Raw genomic sequence first — 24,289 nt, 5'->3', positions numbered from 1 at the left:
GATGGGGTTGGTGGGAGGGAGCCGTTTGAAGGTAAGCGATTAGTCTAATTTGACTGGAGCAAGAGAGGAAAGGGAGAGATAAGACCTGTCAATTATTACCGCTAGAGCTGGGTTTGTGTAACAGATTAGACTAAGGCACCCTCTTCCTCTTGCCTCCCACAGTTAATCACTCACAATACGCATTTAGTAAGCGGCTACCAGGTACCAGGCACTGGGCTAGGCGGGACACAAAGGGCAGGTGGTGGTAAATTAATCAATCCTTCCATCATTTCCCTTCCCCACCCTCCCCCGCGCCTCCCCAGACATTTACACTGGCGCAGCAGGCCTGCAGCCCAAATGTTGGTTCTGTCTCCAGGCGCTGGAGGGCGCTCTCAACGTCCGCCCCACCCCCAAGCCCCGCCGCTCCCCTCGGTTACCCCGCCCCCTCCCCGATAGCCCAGCCCATTCACAGCCTAAGCCCCGCCCACAACACGCAGTTCCGCCCTATCTCCGCCCACCAGCGCTCCCCTGCCTGCTGATTGGTCGGGGGTGGAGTCCCGCCCTACTTCAGCATAAGACCTAGGGTCGAAGCGTCAGTATCTAATTGCCCTGCTGCCGCGTCCCTAGCCTCCCGGCTCTCAACCATCTGATTCTCCCGGGAGTTTGATTGTCGCTGTCGCCTCTCCTGGGATAGGACCATGTCGCGCAGCTGTTGTCTTCCTCTCCCCCTCCTCACTCGGGGCTCGGCTCTTGCTTTGCTCTGTCTCTTACTGAGTGAGTGGGAACTGGCGGGGGAGGGAGGGTGGGGGCCCGGGCCCAGCTCTTTCTTTGGCTCCGGGTCCGAGGCCGAGGCCGAGGCCGGGGTCCCCCTTGCGCGGCAGCGATGACAGTGCGTGGGGAGGGGGGCCCAGGCCGGGGCCGGAGGGGGCCCAAGGTGGGGAGGGGCCTGGTCGCTTGGAATAGGGAAGAGGAGGGGGGGGGGGAGGGACGGCGACTGAGGAGTGACCAAGATGGGAATGGAGGGGAGGGTGTGTGGGGGTCAGGAGTGACTAAAGTGAGAGGGGAGGGGAGGGGCTGTAGTGAAAGAGTAACCTGGGTTGGCGGGGGTGGTAAAGAGTGACCTACATGGGATAGAAGGGGTTGGGGGACCCGAAGAGTGACCGGGGGGGGGGGAGCTGCGATCATAGGAGTGATCTAGATGGGAATGGAAGGGAGGATGCCAGGGGGAGAGGAATGACCAAAGTAGAGGCGGGGGGCATACAGTTGAGTGGTGATCTAGGAGAGAGATGGGGCTGGGGGCTTTTTGGACGAGGCTAGATGAGAGGGAATGGGAATGGGAGGAGGTGTCAGGTACTGAGGAGTGACCTGGGTGGAATTGGGGGGTATAAGGGACCCAAGGAGTGACCAAAGCGAGAGGGTCAAGGGGGATCTGAGCCATCGAGGTCACAGCACCAAGATTAGTTTGAACCCAGATCCCAAAGCTGAGAATGCCTTAGTGTGAAGGGAATTCTTTCATCTAGGAGACCCCCCCCCCCAGTCACTTCTCTTTCCTTGAGTGGCTAGGGAGAGATCCACCCTCTCCCTTAGTTGTAGTGGCTTCCCCTAGCTTGGGTTGCGCTTAGGGGTCCTGTGTGCTATCTGGCTTCTCAGCCTGCCTGTCCCTTTTCAGTCTTCTCCCCTTCCCCCTCATTCTATTATTACCTCCCAGGGATGTTTTATGAGGAAAGCATTCCAGAGTTCCATAAGCAACTTAGCTCACTCCACCTCATATAGAAGAGGGCGGAGGCTGTATTTTAAATGAAGGTTGGAGAAAAAAAAACAACAACTTGCCATCAGGGATTGTAAATGTCCCCCATATACTTTACTGGTAGAAGAATTAATCTTGTCATCCCACCTCTCTCCCCATTTGCCCCCCAGAAAAATCACTATTTCTTATTTTCTCCCACTTTCTAAACTCTCCTGTAAGCCTTAGGATGGAGTGTACAAGTTCTGTGACATTTAAACTGTTTAGACAGATGGGCAATTCCAAGGCCATTGAGTTGAGAATTTCCATGGAAGTACTAAATGGCAAAGATTTCTGTAAAGCCACCTTGTTGACGCATATGTCGTTGAATGCTGCTGTTATCATAGATGCTTCATTAGGATATGCAGTTAGAGGGATTAATGAATAGGTAGACACTGATAGCATGATAGGGCCTCATATCAATTATTAGGTATGGCAATAGCTTAGGATTGTCGTGATGAACTAGAAAGACCTTGGACAAAGATAAGCACGAGCCACTTTGTGGTCCTCATAAACAGAATTTCTTTTCCAAGGATTTGCTTGAATTCCAGTTAGAAATTAGGCATTCGAAATGACTTGTTTATTATTTAGTTAAGTAGGCATTTGATCCGTCCATCTTGTATTTTTGTGAGGTTTAAAATTTTTTTCACAAGTTTTTTTTTTTGATGGATCGTCTTAACTTCAGCAAGATGCATTCAAATATATGAACTGTAACAAAGGCAACAGTGAAACAAAGTGATTGTAAATCATCCCAGTATAACTGTAAACTTTTGCCAAGATTGTGCCCTCAGCCTTAAACAATCTTTTACTGGTTCTGGGTTGTCTCCCCCCCCCCCCCCCCCCCCCCCCCCCCCCCCCCCCCCCCCCCCCCCCCCCCCCCCCGCCCCTGCCCCTGGCCGTGAATTCCTTATAATATAGCTATCCTGCCTGTGGATCAACTTTGCAATATTACAATAGATTAAACTTTTAGACCTTGGTTCCTGGAGCCTCTGAAATGGGCAAAGCATTCCTGTGAATTCAAGTGAATACAAATTGTTCTGATAATGGAATAATTTGCTTGGAGTCAAGGCTATCTTGATCGAGATGGGCTTGGAGGTTGGCCAAGTGGACAACTCTTCCCATGGTGGGGTGTCTCTTTCTTCCACCATTTCTCAGAGTGAATAAAACTTCTGATTGCAAACAAGTTTAAGCCCTGCCGTTTTAAAATCATATTGCTATTTCAGCTTCAGTCATTTTATTTTATTTTTTGTGGGGCGATGGGGGTTAAGTGACTTGCCCAGGGTCACACAGCTAGTAAGTGTCAAGTGCCTGAGGGCAGATTCGAACTCAGGTACTCCTGAATCCAGGGCCGGTGCTTTATCCACCTAGCCGCCCCCATCTTCACTCATTTTAAACACCTGACAAATGTGTCAGTCTCTGGGAGGTGGGTCCTCATTATGGTGAGGGAAAAGGTACTAGTTAATTCCCTCATGGGGAAACTTTTTCTCTTTTGATTGAAAAAGATTAATTAGATGGGGAAGCAGATGTCAGTAGAGTGAAAGAACCTTTAGGATTTCTCATCATAAATCAAAGTTAATGTCAGTTTGGGGTGAGAATCCGAGACTTCATTTGAAGAGAATAATCGTTAGCAGCAAAGTTGGCTTTGGGGAGGAGGTGCCCCTTAGTAAATCAGAATAACTCAGTAGAGATTTGCAACAGAGAGGCTTATTCAGCATCCATTTCTAGTTTTTCTATAAGCTCTAGAAACTATGAAGGATTTATGTTTTGGAAAGATCTTTTGAGAAATTCATATTATAATTTGATTTGTAAATGTTCTTAAAAACTTTCCTCTGTATCCTCTCTGTGGTTTCTTTCTTCACCTTTGTCCACTCCTCTTTTCTTTTTCCTCACTTGGAAATTATACCAATAAGGGCAACATTGGAATAGTTGTATGGGTTATAGTTTGTTTACTGTCCCAGAGGGTATGGAGGTGGCAAATTGGACTTAGGGATGATGCTAAAAAGGGCTCTTGCTGATTTACTTTGCAAAAGGTTTTTCAGATACTGGGATTTGAAGGGGAAATAAGTTTGAGAACTCCTGATTTATTTGAAAGCATGCCTCCTCAAGCTTTGGCGTTGTTGCCACCCCAGGGTAGGTCCATAATTTGGGGGGGGGGGCGGGGCAATGAGGGTGAAGTGACTTGTCCAGGGTCACACAGCTAGTAAGTGTCAAGTGTCTGAGGCCGGATTTGACCTCAGGTCCTCCTGAATCCAGGGCCGGCGCTCTATCCACTTCGCCATCTAGCTGTCCCCTAGGTCCATAATTTTTGTTGTTGTTGTTTTTTGGTGAGGCAATTGGGGTTAAGTGACTTGCCCAGGGTCACACAGCTAGTAAGTGTTAAGTGTATGACTCCAGATTTGAACTCAGGTCCTCCTGACTCCAGGGCCAGTACTCTATCCACTGTGCCACCTAGCTGCCCCAGGTCCATAATTTTAAGTGCACAGTATAGTGAAATGATAATGACCAAGGTTGGCCCCAAAGAAGAATTGTGAGAAGGCACTTCCCTTGATTTCTTTGCAGGTGGGGAGGGCAATGGGTGTAGAATACTGAATATATAGTATCAAAAGACTTTTTTTTTCTATGTTTTGTTGAATTGTTTTTCTTTTCCTTCTTATCTTTTGTCGTAAGGGATACCTCTCTAGGAGGGATACATTGGCAAATGGGGGTCAAATAAAGACAGAAGATATTGATTAAAAATGTGTGTATGTCTAGATTATCTTTTTTGGAGAACAGAGTGTCCTGAGAGTAATGATACGTTGAGAACCATCCCATTAGAGACTTGACTGAAATATAGAACTGACTGTTCACTTAATTTGCTAGTTTCAGATCAAGATGGGGATCAACATTATTGTTACAGTGATAAAATCAATGAACAGATATTCAAGGGCCCATTTCTTAATTCTATGCTAATATGCTACCCAGAGGCTGCAACATAAGTAAGAGATAGGGCTTCCATACTTGAACAGTTTATAATAATTGGGGAAACTAGGTTTTGAGGAACACCATGTTGCTATCATAGAGAAGACCTTGGTGTCAGAAAGACCTGGCTTCATATCTCACCTCGGGATACTTAGGAACTCTGTGACTCTAAACAAGTCACTTAAATTTCCAAAATGAAGGACTTGGAATTCCAAGGTTCCAAATCGATCTTCCTGTGAAATAATGCATATTATAAGGTATAATGAGTCTAAGTGCAACTTACTCAGTAAAGGCTTTTGGGATAAGCTGAGACTTGAGCTGAGTCTTGAAGGATGGAGAGAATTTCTTTCTTTCCTTTTTTTTTTTTTTTTTTTTGGTGAGGCGATTGGGGTTAAGTGACTTGCCCAGGGTCACACAGCTAGTAAGTGTTAAGTGTCTGAGACTGGATTTGAACTCAGGTCCTCCTGACTCCAGGGCCAGTGCTCTGTCCACTGCGCCACCTAGTTGCCCCTAAGATGGAGAGAATTTCGATAGAAGGATGACCATTCCCTCTAGTAAGAACCACAGGAGGGATGATGTGGAGGCAGAAATGAGCATCACATGGTCAGGGGACAGTGAGGAGGCCAGCCCAATTAGAAGAAGGGTTGGTACCTGGGGGATATGAAAGGTGGAGACAGATTAAGGGAGGACTTCAAGGCCCAGCAGAAGGACATGGTGCCATTGAAAGTTTTAAAGAAAGGAAATAATTGGGAAAAAAGTAGTTTTTAAGGAAGAGAAATCTGCCAGGATGACTTGGAATAGGGAGACACTGGGAGAGGAGTTAGCTAAGGAGGCTTTGTAATAATTTAGGGGCAGGGGATAGGGACTGGACTTGTGATTTCACTGGTATAGTGAATGTTTAAGTAAGGAAACTCCCTCTATCAATGCAGGTCAATAACTTTTCTTCAATTTATATAGTCTGAGAGTTGCCTAGAGCCTAATTTCTTAAAACTGTGGGTCTTAACTCCATATGGGGTTGAGTTACTGAATGTGGTGGGGGGTCACAAAAAATTTGGCAACACTAAAAGGTTACATATACCTATTTTATATACCTATATACCTGGGGTTGTGTAAAAATTTTTCCAGCAAAAAGGGATCTTGAGTGGAAAAAGTTTAAGAAGCCCTGGTCTAGAGCACTAAGAGACTAAATGACTTGTCCAGGGTCTCACAGGCAGAATGAAGTTGAGGGAGGGCTTGAATTTGCATTCTCCTGGCTTTGAGGCTTGGCTCTCTATTTATCATACCACACTGCCTGGACAATTTCAGTTACTCTGAAATAATATGGGTCATATGGGCTCTGAATTTCCCTCTTACTCAAAAATGTTATGTTTTTATGGTTATCCCAGCCTTCCTTCAAATGTATAAGCAAGCAACGACAAAGGAACACCACTGTACTCTGACCCAGGAGGGACTGAGCTTGAATCGCAAGTATCACCTGGGAAATGCACCTTTTGCAGTCGCAGTGTCAGTTTGTAAAATGTTGTGTTGTGTTTTGTTTTTTTAAACTCTAGGAACTTTTGAGATCGATACATTGAGTCTTACTTTGAAGGACTCCCACAATGCTACTTGTTTGCATGCCCAATGGCAGATGAATTTCACAATAGAATATGAAACTGTAAACCATGGCCTGGTAAGTAAACATTGGATAAATGAATGGGAATTTCTATTGATATCATCTGGGCCTGATTTTGTGCTTGTGTTAGCCCCACCTCCCCTAAAAATCTCCTAAATTGATTGACTTGCCACTTAGTATGTCCATGGTTTTTTTTTCTATGTACTTGAAAGCATTTAATTTTTGTGGTTTCACGAATTTTACTTCTCTGAGGTCATGAATTGTTTGGGTTTCTGAGAATCGATTAAGGAAAAATGATGAAGAGTAAGCTACTCATTTCTAATTACTTAATACTTTGATGAACATTTCATTTAAATATTTACCCTTATCTCATCTTCATCCTTCATTCTTTTTTTCTTACTTGTTGGTTAAAGGTTATTTTTCTCCCACTCTCTATCCCCCTTTCCCCATTCCCCTCTCTCCTTCTCCTCCTTTCTCCATATTCCTTTTTTATTCATTGTAATTTACCAGTACAGATTAACACCTGCTCTCCAACTCAGAGCATTAGAGACTTGGGGGTGGGGTGTGCTGAGGAGAGTCACACAGCCAGTGGGTGTTAGAAGTAGCACTTGTACCCCAGCCTGAGGCCAGCTCTTTATCCACTGTGCCATGCTGCTTCTATCTCTCTCTACCAATTTTCAGCCTGGGGGAAAGGCAGGGGGAAGGGGAGGACAAAGACAGATTTGTCTGCTAAACAACATTTGCTCATCTCGACCCATAATCAGTTTTGTGATTTCCCCAGAGGAGTAAAAAATATGGAAGCACCTGAGCCCCATCCCTACCCTCCCCCTTTTTAAAACATATCAGGCTAGGGAAAGGTAAACAGATATGGGAGGGCATGAGAGTCTTAATACTAAACTCCAAACCTTGAAGAAATGTTTTTGTGTACATTCATAATACGTTTCTGTCCCTCCCCTATCCCTGTCGACTTTTTATTTTAGAAAAACATAACAATTCAGGTCCCCGACAACGTATCTTACAGTGGAAGTGATTGTGGTACTGAGGACAATGTTCCCCAAATTAAAGTTCAGTTTGGATCGGGTTTCTTTTGGAATGTGAACTATACCAGAATGAATCATGTGTATTTCGTTGACAACATCTCCTTTTCCTATGACACCAGCAATAACGACACTTTTCCGGATGCCAAAGAGAAAGGTAACTTGGGCACTTGGGGTTTTGTTGTTTTGAGAAGAATCAGGTGGATTGGTTAGACTGGGCTGTGACCTCTTGGGCCATTCTGGTAGCATTTTTTTAAACCAAATCTTTAGTCAGATGCCCAGCCCCTACCCCCCCCCTTTTGCTGTTGGAAGTGCTGTGAAACCCAAATTAACTGAGAAAGACTTGTAGAGTAGATATAGCATTTCTGGCTTGTCAAAGGAGCTGTCCAATTTGGAATGACTTAATCCCTAGAACTAAAAGAAGTTCCTGGCATTTTAAAGCCATGACTGTTTGAAACTTCAGCTATGGCCCACATTTCAGCCACAGTATGCAGGATGTAATGACAGCATTAATAAAAATAGTTTGTACATGAACTAAAACCCCTTCTAAACTGAAAGGGAACGAGGCACTGTAGCTGTTGTTATTTAGTTGTTTTTCAGTAACGGCTGACTCTTCATGACCCAGTTTGGGGTTTTCTTGGCAGAGATACTGGAGTGATTTGCCATTTCCTGCTCCAGCTCATTTTACAGATGAGGAAACTGAGGCAAACAGGGTGAAGTGATTTGCCCAGGGTGACACAGCTAGGAAGTGTCTGAGGCCAGATTTGAACTCAGGAAGATTAATTTTCCTAAATCTAGGCCCAGTACTCTATCCACTGCAGCACCACCTAGCAGCCCCTGAGGCACTATGGTATAATGGGGAAAAAAACCCCACTGCTGTTAGAGTCAGTAGAGCTGGGTATAAATCCTGCTTCTCATCCTTATGACCTGTATGACCTTGGATAAGTCCCTTCATTTCCAAGGGGCCCCAGTTTCTTCCTTTATAAAATGATAGTCTACAAGGTCCCTGCTGGCTCTAGAGCTTGGATCTCATGATTTGCTCTCACTTATATTTTTGTTTTTCTCAGACATAGCAAGCGTTTCATTTTGTTCACCATAACAGCCATTCTGGAAGCAGCCTTTTTATTTAGACTTGCTAATGAATAATTCATAGTTGCCTGTAGTCTACCGAGCTGTACTTCCTGAGATGTGGAAGTGAATGATCCGAGTGTAAAGGTCTTGAAGGGGATGACAAGCTAGATGCTCCAAGTCTTTGCTCAGCCTAGTCTAAGAGAGTATTCATTGTTAAGCTAGAGTTTCTAGAGCCCTAAAGTGGCAGGGACTTTTTAAACATCTCCTATGTGCTTAGCAAGTGCGATGGGTGGTGGTGGGGAGAACTCCTGAGACTTGTCTTTGTTCTCGAGTAGCTTAGCTAGGGAGATAAAACCGGTGTGTAATTCATGGAGCAAACCAATGGTACTCCCTAGAAGGATGGCAGAAAATGGAAGGGTGAGTATGGTTTGGTGCTTCCCAGAGAAGGTAGAACTTGACATGGGAAAAGGAAGTCTACACGGGGGAGAGCAGCCTGAGGCAGGCAGCCATGAGCATAGTGTTTGCAAGAGGCTTACCTGACTATAGTTGAAGAGTGCATGTTGGGATAGGTAGATTGGGCCCTGGTCAAAGTAAATAGAGCTCTGGGACTGGAGTCAGGAAGATCTGAGTTCAAATCTGGTTTCTGACACTTAATGGCTATATAGTCCTGAGCAACTCATTTAATCGCATATGCCTCAGTTTCCTCATTTGTAAAATGGGGCTAATAACAGCACCTACCTCCCAGGGTTGTTGTGAGAATCAAATAAGATAATATTTGTAACATGCTTAGCACAGAGCCCAGCACATAGTAAGCACCATATAAATGTTAGCTATTATTATCATTGTTGTTGCTAGAGGGTCTCAAAAGCTAGACAGAGTAGTTTAGGCTTGTTATATGTAAGTCATAGGGAGCCATAGTGGGTTCTTTTTTTTTTGGTGAGGCAATTGGGATTAAGTGACTTGCCTAGGGTCACACAGCTAGTAATTGTTAAGTGTCTGAGGCTGGATTTGAACTCAGGTCCTCCTGACTCCAGGGCTGGTGCTCTATCCACTGAGCCACCTAGCTGCCCCTCCACTGCACCACCTAGCTTCCCCACCATAGTGGGTTCTTAAGCATAGGAGTTGACATAGCAAGAGCAGAATTGAATATGTAGGATGAGTCTGTAAATGGGAGCTCAAGAAGTAGGGATACCAGCCAAGGGTGGAAGGACCAAGGGCTTGGAATGGGATAGTAGGAATAGAGAAGAGAGGGTAAATGAATAAACACTTATTAAATTATACATATTAGGGGCAGCTAGGTGGTACAGTGAATAAAGCACCAGCCCTGGAGTCAGGAGGACCTGAGTTCAAATCCAGCCTCAGACACTTGACACTTACTAGCTGTGTGACCCTGGGCAAGTCACTTAACTCCAATTGCCTCACCAAAAAAAAAGAATAAATTGTACATATTAAGTACTTAATAAGTGTTTTTTTCTATTCATTCACTGGGATACAAAGACAAGAGAATGAAACAGCCCTTGCCCTTTAGGAGCTTACATTATAACTAGGGAGATAACAAGTGATTAATAAATAAGTATTTACAGAATACATATAACCAAAATAAATATAAAATAAATACCAGAGAGTTAAATACAAAGTGGAAGTTATATAAGGCTAGAGGACACTAGTAGTTGGGGAAATCAGTATAGGCTTCAAGTAGAAAGTGATGATCAAGCTGTGTCTTGAAAGAAGGGAGGAATTCCATGGGGCGTTGATGGAGAGGGAGGGAATTCTAGGCATGGAGGACAGCCAGTGCAAAGGCATGGAGATGAGAGAATAGAATACCATGTGTAAAGAATAGAGAAAAGACCAATTTGGCTGGACCACAGAGTAGGGGAAGGGAAGCAATGTAGAATGAATAAGTAATAACTAAGAGATGTTATGAAAGAAGAAAATCTAGACTTTAAAAAAAGTTAGCAGTTAACAGTTCTAGTTTTCCATAAGGAAAGACGTAATGCTTATAACTACTATGAGAAGGTACTTAAAACTATTTGGGGCTTAAATGGTTTTAAAAATTCTTTTTACATAGAAGTGATGTAGTAAGTCACCATGTTGTCATTTAAGTCACTTAGTAATGGAAATAATTCAGTTGCTGGTTTAGGAGAATTATTCTTGTTCTCCTAAATATTCTCTCTTCTGATCAGTAATGAGGTCACAGCCACATTCATTGGTTCCTTTGTCAGACAATTGTGGAACACGTTCAATATAGCAAGAGTTTTCATAATCTTTGTATATGGGCATATAGAAATGGCACTCATGTGTTCATGCCATATTCTACTGACTCTTCCTTCCATCTAGAGCAGTGGTTCTGTTTTATTAGTGTAAAAATTTTTCTATTTTATTTTTTAAATTACATGTAAAAGTAATTTTTAAGAGTTGTGTTTTAACATTTTATGGGGAGCAGCTAGGTGGCACAGTGGATAGAGCACTGGCCCTGGATTCAGGAGTACCTGAGTTCAAATCTGGCCTCAGACACTTGACACTTACTAGCTGTGTGATCCTGGGCAAGTCACTTAACCCCCATTGCCCTGCAAAAAAAACCCCAAACAAACAAAAAACCCCCCAAAACAAATAAACATTTTGTGTTCAAAATTCTTTCCTTCCCTTCCCTCTTCCCTCCCTGAGACAGCAAGCAATTAGACATAGATTATCCATGTACAGTCATATAAAACATATTTCCATATTAGCTAGCTATGTTGCGAAAGAAAACACAAACACCTATCAGATAGCTAATTAGAGTAGTAGATAGAACGCTGGATTTTATTTTAGAAAGACAGGTTCAGATCTTGTCTCAGACACTTAGTAGCTTTGTGACTGTGGGCTAAGTTACTAAACTTATCTCAGCTTCCATTTTTTCATCTGTAAAATGTAATATCAGTACCTAATTCACTGGATTACTGACAAATTGGATTGAGACAAGTGATGATTCTGTATAAACTACATCAGATTGCTTACCATCTCAGGGAGGGGGGAGGGAAGGAGAGATGGATAGAATTTGGATCTCAAAACTTTTTTTTTTTGGATCTCAAAACTTCTTCTTTTTTTTTTTTTTTGGTGAGGCAATTGGGGTTAAATGACTTGCCCAGGGTCACACAGCTAGTAAGTGTTAAGTGTCTGAGGTCAGATTTGAACTCAGGGCCTCCTGAGTCCAGGGCTGGTGCTCTATCCACTGCGCCATCTGGCTTCCCCTTGGATCTCAAAACTTTTTAACAAATGTTTAAAAAATTATTTTAACATGTAATAGGGGAGGGGGAGGCTAGGTGGCGCAGTGGATAAAGCACTGGCCCTGGATTCAGGAGTACCTGAGTTCAAATCCGGCCTCAGACACTTAACACTTACTGGCTGTGTGACCCTGGGCAAGTCACTTAACCCTCATTGCTCCGCAAAAACAAAAAAACAAAAAACAAAAAAAAAACCATGTAATAGGGGAAAAATAAAATATAGTATAAATTGTTTAAAAAAGATAAGCGATGAACTCTGCAAAATGTAAAGCACTGTGTAAATGTTAGTTCTTGGTTGTTAAAGTTAATAAACAGATTTTTTTCAAGCAAGTTCATGGCTTCATCCACAAATCATTTTTATTTTCTTCGTGATTTGAGTATTCTTGTTCACAGATGTTAAGAGATCTCGAAGGCATCCTAATAAAATGGAGGTCTTCTATAACTTGTAGGCACATGCTAGTTCATCATTCTGGCAACATATTCTTTTTCTTACATGGTAGAAGACCAGTGTCCACACTAATCCATCTTTTTTTTTTTTTCGTAGGACAAGTAAGCACCTTTCTTGAGGTTGGTGAAGTTGATGTTCCAATGGATGAACTCTTTAGATGCCGTAGCTTAATGACGGTAAAAGAAGGCAACGTCACTCACAACTATTGGGATATTCTTGCACAAGCTTTTATCCACAACAGTACGATAAGCACCAGAGGTAACATGCCAAAAGAACATTGTTGGATGCTCTGAAACTTCAGACTTTACTTGGATTCATTATTCGAAAGCATTCCTTAAGGCCTCTTATCCTAGCAAGGCAGCATAGTCTAGTAGATGGAGACCTGGTCTCAAAGCCAGCAAGACCTGGCTTCATCCTCCCCTTCTGCCAAATACAGGCTGGGTGACTGTGGGTGAGCCACTTAATTCTCAGAGCACCAAGCATCTTTCTGTGACTAGAAGTTGGAGAGAAGGTGCCAACCTGCATCAGAAGAGGGATTTTACTGTGTGACCCTGGGCAAGTCACTTAACCTTCATTGCCCCACAAAAAAAGAAGAGGGATTTTATCATGATGCTTGTGACCCTAAAAACTCATGGAGTGTAGTTTGTCATGGGTTCGATAAAAACTGAATTACTTCTACAAGGTTTCCTTCATCTCGATTTTCTAAACTCCTGTATCTGGTTGTTGGTTTGTTCTGTTTTGTTTTTTGGAGGCAGTTGGGGTTAAGTGACTTGCCCAGGATCACACAGCCAGTAAGTGTCTGAGGCCAAATTTGAACTCAGGCCCTGTTGACTCCAGGAACCGTGTTCTATTCACTGCAGCGCCACTTAGATTCCCCCAATATCTGTTTTTGTCATTGACTTAATCCATTCATGAAATTTCCCTGTCATGTAATTGCTTGGTTTCTTTTCTTTTCTTTTCTTTTCTTTTCTTTTCTTTTCTTTTCTTTTCTTTTCTTTTCTTTTCTTTTCTTTTCTTTTCTTTTCTTTTCTTTTCTTTTCTTTTCTTTTCTTTTCTTTTCTTTTCTTTTCTTTTCTTTAACTTTGAGGGTTAAGTGACTTGCCCAGGGGTCACACAGCTAGCAAGTGTCAAGTGTCTGAGGCCATAATTGCTTGTTTTTTACCCATTGTGGATAACTCCCAGTTTTAAATTCTGACTCTGCCACTTGATATCTTCTATGGTCTTGGGCAAGTCCCTTCTCCTCCCTGGGCCTCAGTTTCCTCAGTAAAATGAGGGGGTTAATGATCTCAGTTCCACATCTATGATCCTACAAGTCACGTGGGCTCCTTTGGGAAGAAATGTTTTCTTTTTTCCTAGCTTTCAAACTTAAGAAAACACCAAAAGGAAAACACCATGGTGAAGCCATCTTAATTTTTCCCCTTCAGAGTATGTCTGTGACAAAGATAAAACTGTGCCAACTGTATCAACGACCACCCTTACTACTGTGCCTGCTCCTACTTCAAAACCTATCCCGGAAGAAAAACCCCATCCTGGTACATATTCTGTTAAAAATGGGAGTGCTGTTTGTCTCTTGGCCACTGTGGGGCTGCAGTTGAACATCACCAAAGATAAGGTACAATTATCTCTTCTTCTTCTCCTCATCTCTTTCCTTCTCAATGGGCCATTTTCCTTTCAACCTCTGACCAATTGACCCTGGAATCATGAGGACTTCAAAGGCTCCATGGCTTTGTCTTGTAACTTTTATTTGGATCGGTCCCCATTTGTCATGAAGAAGGGTTAACACAACTTGAATAATATAATGCCCAATATGCATTGAGAGAGAGCTCTCCAGTAGTAGGAATCCTTCTTAGTCTTAAAAATGGCTTAGTTCCTGTGATTCTGCATTGCCAACCCAGAGTATAAATACTTGGGCCTTATTTCCAGGCAGTTCATGTTAAATCTTAGGTTTAGGGGCGGCTAGGTGGCGCAGTGGATAAAGCGCTGGCCCTGGATTCAGGAGTACCTGAGTTCAAATCTGGCCTCAGACACTTGACACTTACTAGCTGTGTGACCCTGGGCAAGTCACTTAACCCCCATTGCCCCACCCAAAAAAAAAATCTTAGGTTTATATCCAAAGCATTGACCTCTAGATTACCAGAGGAGTGGGATGGTGGGAGGGTGGCAAGGATGGCGGGGGTGGCGGATTCAAATAACAGGCATAGATTGGCAAGCACTGTCTACTGATGCAGGAGAACCAGCTAATGCATCTTATTTATTTCCAGGGCTCTGTGTCAAAAGCAAGGCAGATGTATGTAACTCTTATACGCCAGAAAAAAGGGCATACTCCCTTGGCTTTTTTTTTTGCTTTGGGGGGCAATGAGGTTTAAGTGACTTGCCCAGAGTGACACAGCTAGTAAGTGTCAAGTGTCTAAGGCTGGATCTGATCTCAGGTCCTCCTGAATCCAGGGCTGGTACTTTATCCACTGTGCCACCTAGTTTCCCCTCCCTTAGTGTTTTTTTTTTTTTTTTTGGTGAGGCAATTGGGGTTAAGTGACTTGCCCAAGGTCACACAGCTAGTAAGTGTCAAGGGTCTAAGGCCAGATTTGAACTCAGGTCCTCCTGAATCCAGGGCCGGTGCTTTATCCACTGCACCACCTAGCTTCCCCTCCCTTGGTGTTTTAATTGAAGAAACTTCTTTCTTACTGGGGAACACTTCCTTCCTTTGCTATGATCTAAAAGTATATTTCTGAATTATGGCTTACAGGCCCAGAAAAGCCCTAAAAAAATCAAGGTTTAGGGGGCAGCTAGGTGTTGCAGTGGATAAAGCACCGGCCCTGGATTCAGGAGGACCTGAGTTCAAATCTGGCCTCAGACACTTGACACTTATTAGCTGTGTGACCCAGGGCAAGTCACTTAACCCTCATTGCCCTGAAAAAAAAAGAATAAATAAAAATCTAGCTTTAATTAGAACTGGGGGTTTTATACCATTTGGGGGGTCCTAGACTCCTTGGGTAGCCTGGTAAGACCTGTGAACTTCTTCTAAGAATAATGTTTGTCAATGAATAAAGTAAAATATATAGGATTAATTTTTTTAAAAAACCCAATTATATTGAATTATGGTGATCCAGCTATATATTTTATTTAATTGGCAGAATCCAGGCACATGCTATTTTATTCAGTCTCAAAGATCACATAAGGCCTTAGTCCTTTCTTACTTTCCCTAAAGGTTACTTCACTTTTGAACATCAACCCCAATACGACGGATTATAATGGTGTGTGTCTTAAGGAATCAGCCATGCTTTGGTTGAATGGCAGCAGCATCGAGTATCTCGCATTTCTTTTTGCTATAGTAAGTAACAGTTTTACATTGATCTCTGGGTTCCTAATTGTTCAGAGCAGCACTTATTAAGTGCCTGCTGTGTGCTGGGCACTTTATTAGCTGCTGGGGGCACAGGGCTAAATCCAAAATAGTTCCTGTCCTTAGGGATCTTACGTTCCTCTGGGGGTGGGGGGTGGGGACAGCATCAATCGACAAGCTATATACTTCAAGGATCTATTTTCCCTCCGCTGCTGCAGATTGCAACGTTAGTAGACCATCTTTGATGGCAATGGGCCATTCTGAGTTGGTTATTGTGGGACAATAGGCGAATAGCCTTGTCCTGAGTCTATACAGATTGGTGTGAGGTCTGCAAGAACTTGTATTCAACTGGCATAGCCGTCAAGAACCCAGGATCCCCCACATGCCACAACGGGGAGGCATCAGAGGAGGAGGCCTTTAAGGAGACCCTTCTCCAGCTCTTTCCCAAAAGGTGGCCTGTGGGAGCTAGTCCCTTGTATGAATAATTATGGTAGGCTTAATCCATTCATGAAATTTCCCAGTCATGTAATTGCTTCTTTTTTTTCTTTTCTTTTTTTTTTTTGGCAGGGCAATAAGGGTTAAGTGACTTGCCCAGGGTCACACAGCTTGGTGAAGGGGAAGAAAAAGGAGTTCCCAAAATACTAATGATTTGGTTGTTTTTTTTAAAAAGCCTTTGCTAAGAACATGTATTTTTAATATTGCTACTTAGAACCCCATTATGGCCCCCTAGAAATATTTTAGGCCTTTCAAAGACACTCTTCCTTTTGATCCTAACATCAATGCAGCCCATAGTGGCAATTTTCCTCCCTATGCACTACATTCCTCGGCCACACGCACAGTTATCAAGGATGATCAACCCTGGTCTTTACTGTTGCCTGGGTGATAACTCTATATGCAGAGTATTCTCAAAGTTTTAGGGCCAGTTTAGGTGGCTTAACCTCTCGGTGCTTCAGTACCCTCATCTGTAAAATGAGGGGGTTGGACTCGACCTTCAAGGTCCCTTCCAGCACATACTCTGAAATTCCCATGTTTCGGCAGTCTTGTGGCAAGTGGGAATCTGTGGTCTTTGAGAGTCTTGCACTAGCTGTATGAACCTGGGCAAGTCACTTAACCCCAATTGCCTCACCAAAAAAACAAAAGAGAGAGAGAGAGTCTTGCCCCTTTTTGGAGTGGTCTGTGACTAGAGCTCATCAGAGAAGCATTACAGAAGAGCCATTTTCAAATGAGGGATTATTTCATTGTAGAGATAGCATAACATAGTACTGGGTTTGGAATCAGGAAGACGTGTTCTAGTCCTGTCTCTGACACATATGAGAATGACAGTGGGCAAGTCCCTTAACCTCTCACTGACCCAGGCACCTTTCTAACACTCAGTGGCTGATGATTTGCCAAAGCAGACACAAGGAATTCCAGAAGAAGTCACAGATCCCAACCAACCCCACCCCACCCACCCAGTTGGTTCTTATTGGAGCACATTTGCTGCGTTTTGTTCTAATCCCCCCAAATGGGATGATAGTTATTTGTAAACTAGTCTGAAGACTCATTATAGATTAATTTATTAAGTTAGATAGGAATCATTTGGATAAGAAGATACCATTTCTTCCTTTTTTGAAATTTCTCCCCTGTTACTTGGCTTATCTTTGATGACACAATCATATTCAAAATTACTCGTTAAGCTTCTAATTTCAATTCTATAGGATAACTCTAGACTCATTTTCATGTATAATATGATATTTTAATTTTTTTAACAATAGCTAATATTTATATAGAACTTACTATGAGCCAGGCACTATGCAAAGTGCTTTACAATGATCTCATTTGATCTTTTTTTTAAAGAATAAAAGTTTTTTTAAATTATTTTCCAGTTACACGTAAGGATAGTTTTCAACATTTGTTCTCATAGGATTTTTAGTTCCAAATTGTTCTCCCACCCTCCCTTCCCTCCCCCCTCCCCAATACAGAAAGCAATCTGATATGGGTTATATATGTATAATCCCATTAAACTTATTTCTGTATTAGTCATACTGTGAAAGAAGAAATCAGAACACAAGGGAAAAACCTCAAAAAAGACAGAAAAAAAATCTAGCCCCAAAGTAGAAACAGTATGGTTCAATCTGCATTCAGAATCCACAGGTTGTTTTTTTTTCTGGATGTTGAGAACATTTTCTATCATGAAATTCTTTGAAATTGTTTTGGATCATTGCACTGCTGAGAAGAGCCAAGTCTGTCACCATTGTTCATTACACAATGTTGCTGTTATTGTGTACAATGTTCTCCTGGTTCTGCTCCTCTCAGTCAGCAATATTATGATATTTTTAAACTTACCTTTAAATGTTGTTTTTCCTGTGATGTTTAGTTTTGCTTTTTAAAAAAATACACATAGAACTACGCTCTGATGAGCTAGATGTAAAAGTTGTATCCTTTGTCTCTGGTAACAGGACAATGTTAGGGCTTTATTGTGAAGATTTTTTTGAGTGAATTTTTTATTTGTCCAGTGTTACAATATGTTTGAAGTACATCTGGCTTCTTACAACAATCAAGACTGTCCTCAGAAAATGAAGTTTGAGAACATTTTGGGATAATAAAAGTTTCAAAAAATACTCCCAAATAGTTCGATACTTAAATCTAACTATCAAATAAAACCCTTTGAATAATGAAATAAGATTTTTAAAAACCCACTGTCATCGGTACCATAAAACCTAATTGTGGTCTATATTACCTTCAGGCTTGATTCATTGAGCTCCATAAAGGAAACAATGACATCTGTTTTTTGTCGTTGTTGGATTTTTTAATCCTATTTATTTACCCCATGATGCTAATTAGAATGATCTGGGGAACCCTAAGTGGCCAAGGGCCATGAGATTGAAACTGTGGTGAGGAAGGAGAAGGAAAATATTCCATGAAAAGGCTTTGGTAGGGGCAGCTAGATGGCGCAGTGGATAGAGCACCGGCCCTGGAGTCAGGAGTACCTGGGTTCAAATCTGGCCTCAGACACTTAACACTTACTAGCTGTGTGACTCTGGGCAAGTCACTTAACCCCAATTGCCTTACAAAAATAAAAATAAAATAAAATAAATTTAGAAAAGGTTTTGGTATTTCTTTTGAGGCCTCCTAGGAAAGATAGCACAATGTAGCAAATAGAGAACCAAAAAGCCCTGGGTTCAAGACTTGTCTCTGATACTTAACCAGTTGTGTGACCCTGGGCAAGTCACCTAACCTCTCAATGCCCTCAGTAACTCTGGAAGACTAGAAATTGCAGAAAAGGTTCCAACCTGCACTGGTAGAAGATGTTCCTTCAGCTGGAAGTCTCTGAGGCCAATGAAATCCCAGTCCCAGTCCCTATCCCAGCATCCAATTGCTCCCATGGATTCAGGATCTCCTGCGTTTTGTGTTTGTTTTGTTTTGGGTTTTTTTTGGGGGGAGAAGGGTGCCTCATTCCATTGCTGTAGTTGTCCACCTCACCACATATTTCTACCCAAGTCCAGTTTCTATTTTTCTTCAACGATATTGATCTGTGCCTGGCTTTCATCTGTTCTGTTATCTTGGGCCTTGGTCTGCTTTTTCCCCTCTGGGTGTTTAATGTACTCTGTAGACAGTTGGGAGATGATCTGATGAGTTGTTTAACTGAAAACTTTCTTCAAACAGAAAAATGGAAACCGATTCTTTCTGAAAGGGGTGAATGTCAGCTTGTCTTTTGTAAACGGTTCTGGTAAGCTAAGCAGGGTCCTCAAAACCTGAGGGAGGAGGAGGAGGAGGGCGTGGGGGGGACAAGGAGAGAGGATCAACAAGGGTTATTAGAGACTTGTCACTTGACCTTGGGTTATCTATATTTAGCAAACACTTAACTAGTTAGAGTTCCTCTAATATTCTCCCTAAGACCAAATGGTAGATGATTGTTGGAAATGAAGTCACTTCTACAATTTGGAATCTTGCTTAAAGAAATTTTATTGATAGAACTCTGAAATGATTTGAGTATTGAGCCCTTTCAAAGTAGGGAAGGGAAAGAGGAAGGGAATAAGCATTTCTATAGTAGCCCCCCTCCCCATGTTCCGGGCACAGTGCTAAGTGGGTTTTTTATGTTTTTTGTTTTTTTACAAATATTATCTCACAATATAGCTAAAAAGGATCAGATCTATTTGGATCATAGAGAAGGCTAAAGGCTAAGAGTGGTGGGATGACAAGGGCATCAGACTTGAGTCAGAGGACTTGCCTTAGGCAAAGCATTTAACTTCTCTGGGTCTCAGTTTCCCCTTTAGTAAAATGAGGGGATTGAACTAGACAGTCCCCGAGATTCCTTCCACCTCTAACTGTGTGATCCCATGTCGATCTTGAGCAAATCCCTTCCCTTCCCCGAATCTTAGTTTTCTCCTCTGTAAAATGAGGGGATTGGACTAGATGACTTCTGTGTTCCACCTCTAGTTCTCTTATTTTATGTGCCCTTAAGCAAGTTCTTTCCCCTCTCTGGGCCTCAGTTTCCTCCTTTGTAAAATGGCCTTTAGGGCCCATTCAAGATCCAAGTCTATGATTCTAAGATTCGAAGGAGAATATTAAAGACATTTAGTGACCCAATACCTATTACAAATAGTAAATTATGAAAAGCAGTTCTATGCATCTGAAGCTAGCACACTTAACTGAGAATCTTAAGACCTTCCATAAGCTCTAAGTTGATATTTAAAGAAATAACCAATCTTTATCTTTCTTTAAAGATTTTGCTGCCGCGAATAACGACCTTAACTGTTGGGATGCCCCGATAGGAAGCTCTTACATGTGCAACAAGGAGGAGACTATTGCAGTTTCTGACACATTTCAAATAAAGACTTTTGATCTAAGGGTGCAACCTTTCAATGTGATGGGAGGAAAGTATTCTACAGGTAAGAATCAACCAGATTTTATTCAAACCTTCTTCTGTGGACTCATTATCACAGAAGTCACGAACACAACAGCCCGATAGAGAAAATAGGCACTTTTCTGGGCCTCGGGCATTCCTGTGCACAGGCCGAACTGCAGATTGAGACCGAAATTTGCACTCGCTTTGCTCAGACTAAGTTGATCAGACTGTTAGAGAATTCAAGAAGAGCTAAACACAAAGAAGAAAATGTATGAAAAAAGAAATGTGAACAGCTTTAGTGAACTGAGTTAATGGGCTAGACCACAGGTTGGCAAACTATGCAGGTGAGTTTTTGTGAGCTAAGAATGGTTTTTACATTTTAAAATAAAGTTTTCCTGTATTTGAAAATGTAAAAACAAAACAGGCAATAGGCCAGATTTGGCCACAGTCCATGGGTTTGCTGACCCCTGCACTAGACCACCCCCTGTCCTTTTTTGAGGACAGGTTTTAGTACTTGATAGGAACATGATAACTAAGGTCAGCAGATAGGAATAGTGGAACTCTCCCTATGATATCTGTACTATTGAGAAATCCATTTTTTGCTTTTATTTTTCAAACCTCAAGTGACCAGTTGACTGAAGGTCTTTGAAAAGTATGGTAAATTAGGGTTATCTTGACCAGCTCAACAAAGCACAGAACTTCAAATGATATGTGCTTGAGCACAGGTGGGCTTTGGGGAATTTCTCCAGTGGTATATATACTGATCCTAAAAGCAATGCCAACTTTTTAGAAGCATTAAAAAAAAGTTACATTAATAGAATTGCAGGATTATTACTCTTGCAAATTCTAAGCCATGCATGTGTTTCTTTCACTAAAATGCCCTTTCTCTCTATTTGATTTTGTTTTGCAACCAGGGATAAATGGACCATATCAGTTATTCCCATCTTCTGCATACAGAATTCTCATAGTTAAATAGAACCCATAAGCCTTAGAGTGTATTGTAAATAAAACTTGCCATGCTTTGTGAAGCATCTCAATGACTTTGGAGTGGGGTTGAATTTCGAATTTGATCTCATTCTGTGAAAATTAAGCTTTTCACATCACTGCAACCCAAATGTTTACTTCTGAAATTAATTTTTTCCCGTGTCAATCCTTCAGCAATTTGGTTTTTTGGAGAACTTTATTTCACATATCTTTTTCTGACCTCCTATGTTATTGACGTTGCTTTTGGTCTCAGATTTCCATTGATGATTTGAGTCTCTTCAAATGTGTTTATTCCTCAGTTATTTATAATAGAAATGAACTATGTTTTCTTCCCATTTGGAGCTATGGCCTTACATGTATAAAGGTTTAAGAATACCCATCCAGAACATACAAACCTGGTAAACTTTTATAATGTGATATATTAATCTATTTATGAAAATAGACTCTTGTCTGAAGGTGCTTAAAATCACACCAGGCATGCTTGGCTAAGTAGGGAGGAATTGGGGTGGAAAACCGGAAATGTGGATTGGTCGCAGAAGGAGAACTATGGTATATGGTAGAACAGAGGCCTTGATTTGGAGGCAAAAGACCTGAGTGTGAATCTCAGCTCTGTTCCTTACCTGTGTTGTCTTCAGCAAATCAACTTCCCTTCCCTTGGGCCTCGGTTTCCTTCTCTACAAAATGAGGCAGTTGGATTAGCTGCCCTCTGAGGTCCCTTCCCACTATATTTTTGTGATCCTATCTTGTGACCTTGGGCAAATTGCTTCTTCTCTATGGGCCTCAGTTTCCTCACCTGTAATATGAGAGGACTGACCTAAAAGGCTTCTTAAATCCCATGTAGCTCTTGATCTAGGAGCTTGTGGAGCCAGGGTGATCTAGAATTTTTATCTGGGAGTGGGAAGAAACAGCCCATCTTTTTGACTCTTGTGATCTATCGCTCAGTTGTTTGTTTCTGTGGGGAGGATAAGACCTGCCCTGGTCCTCCAACATTTCTGGCAATTTCCAACCCTAATCCCAAGCAAACAACTGAGGGATGTGGCCCCCATCTGGGAGTTGGGAGGGAGTCCCACTTTTTTTCACTTCTTTTGGAGTTCCCAAGTTACCCAAGCCCAAGGAAAAACGGCTTCCGCCCACCTGGTAGACATTGCCCTCCTCCCCAACCCCCGTCAAGCCTCCATTCTGGTTCTGTGGTCCTTCTGCATTTCCAATAAAGCAACAGCTCTTTGAGGAGGAGCAGGCGGCCTTGAGGGGTGGGGCTTGGGCTTGTGTTTGCCAACTCCCCGCTTGGGGTCATCTCCAATTCTCTAGGGCTTTGATCTGCCTCAAAAAGTTGGTTGCATCAACATGCCTTTTGAAAACTAAGCAAAAAAATGTAAGCTCAGTATAATCAATTACAGACAAACCAAAGATTTTTGTATTTACTGTTTGTCACACACTTTTTCTATCTACAGCCCAGGAGTGCTCACTGGATGATGACAACATTATAATCCCAATTATAGTTGGTGCCGGGCTTGCAGGCTTGATTATCATTATAGTGGTTGCTTACATGATTGGCAGAAGAAAAAGCTATGCTGGATATCAGACCTTGTAAACGGAATCACTGTTTACAGTAGGATGAAGCAAGTGCAAGTTCCAAAATTAAACACCATTCCATTAAAAGACCCTTAGCTACAACCTACACCCTAGGGTGGGTGTGGTCTTTGAAACAGAAATAACAACAGTAATAAAAAAAGCAAAAAGAAATGCATGGTCATGTGGCTTTACTTTCCTAACTAAGAAGTACACTCATTGGGTCTCTATTCTTCAACGGGGGGGGGGGCAGGTATGGTGGGGGGAGGGAGGAAGGAGAGACAGGGGAGAGAGAGAGAGAAAGAGACAGGGGGGAGAGAGAGAGAAAGAGACAGGGGGGAGAGAGAGAGAGAGAGAGAGAGAGAGAGAGAGAGAGAGAGAGAGAGAGAGAGAGAGAGAGAGAAAGAGACAGGGGAGAGGGAGAGAAAGAGAGAGAGGAGAGAGACAGAGACAGGAGGGAGAGGAGAGGAGAGACAGGAGAGAGAGAGAGAGAGAGAGAGAGAGAGAGAGAGAGAGAGAGAGAGAGAGAGAGAGAGAGAGAGAGGGAGGAGAGGGGAGAGAGAGCGAGAGAGAGAGAAAGGGGAGAGGGGGGAAAGAGAGAGAGAGAAGAGGAGAGACAGGGGAGAGAGAGAGAGAGAGAGAGAGAGAGAGAGAGAGAGAGAGAGAGAGAAGAAAAAACATTTATAACCAAATGGATTAAAGATCCCATGTTTGTGCTCTTCTTACTATTTTAGCATTTGAGCTTTATACTCCTATGACTAGAGTAAAGGAAAATGTTTAATGATCAAAGGAATTACCTGCATATAGCTAGCTGGGGCATTTCCCCCCTTCCCCTCTCCACCGAATTTGTACTTGCTTCGTCTGTATTTTTATGATAACCTGTTTGGAAAATGAACTTGTGCAACCTGTGCTAATTCTGTATGTCTTGATCTCAGAAATACTGGCCAATGCCAATCGATATCTCATTCTGAGCACTGGATGCTCCCTTGAAAGCATCTTGAACGAGTTTGTTTACTGTAACTGTAAAAACCAGAGTTAGAGAAAGATTTCCCTTTCTCTTCTTCCTGTCTCCCCTCCTTCCCCTCCCGTTTCTCCCTTTATTATTGTGGCTTCTCTTTGGTTTTAAACAGACAAATTACTGGATGGCATCGAAAGTGCAGTCCCTTAAATCCTTTAGTCTATGCTTTTTGTTGCGGTACTCATTGGTACTCTGTAGTTCGACTTCTTCCATCCTTGCTGGTATTGAGTTGAAAAGGGAATTCCCATTCGATTAAATAGCTTGGCATCTAGGTGACAAAGTGTAGTTACTTTTTATACGGGTGTATTAGTGTCCTGCACAGGGTCTTCTTGAAGCAGCACCCATCTCCAAAAATGCTCTCATCTTTGTTTCTGGGCTAGGGTGACTTGCTGCCTGACTTTTTGG

At 42.3% G+C, this 24,289-nt stretch overlaps 1 protein-coding gene across 4 annotated transcripts in view; it reads left to right on the top strand.

Annotated features, from left to right (window-relative positions):
* Positions 1-558: 558 nt before the first annotated feature.
* The window catches only part of LAMP2 (lysosomal associated membrane protein 2), a 41,110-nt gene continuing 17,379 nt past the window's right edge, over positions 559-24,289 (top strand). For 2 of the 4 annotated variants that reach the window (XM_043973830.1, XM_043973827.1), the window contains exons 1-8: positions 559-753; positions 6,271-6,389; positions 7,313-7,526; positions 12,245-12,406; positions 13,573-13,760; positions 15,354-15,476; positions 19,131-19,194; positions 20,192-20,356. In XM_043973830.1, the coding sequence (XP_043829765.1) occupies positions 678-753; positions 6,271-6,389; positions 7,313-7,526; positions 12,245-12,406; positions 13,573-13,760; positions 15,354-15,476; positions 19,131-19,194; positions 20,192-20,356 (1,111 nt within the window). In that variant the 5' untranslated portion in view covers positions 559-677. Of the gene's footprint in view, positions 754-6,270; positions 6,390-7,312; positions 7,527-12,244; positions 12,407-13,572; positions 13,761-15,353; positions 15,477-19,130; positions 19,195-20,191; positions 20,357-22,748; positions 23,093-24,289 lie in introns of those variants that run through there. The other 2 variants (XM_043973828.1, XM_043973829.1) reach the window with 2 other exon arrangements.

This window comes from Dromiciops gliroides, chromosome X, assembly GCF_019393635.1.
Source record: "Dromiciops gliroides isolate mDroGli1 chromosome X, mDroGli1.pri, whole genome shotgun sequence".
NCBI lineage: Eukaryota > Metazoa > Chordata > Mammalia > Microbiotheria > Microbiotheriidae > Dromiciops > Dromiciops gliroides.
Note: the sequence above shows the minus strand (reverse complement) of the source record. Positions and strands in the feature narration are given on the sequence as shown.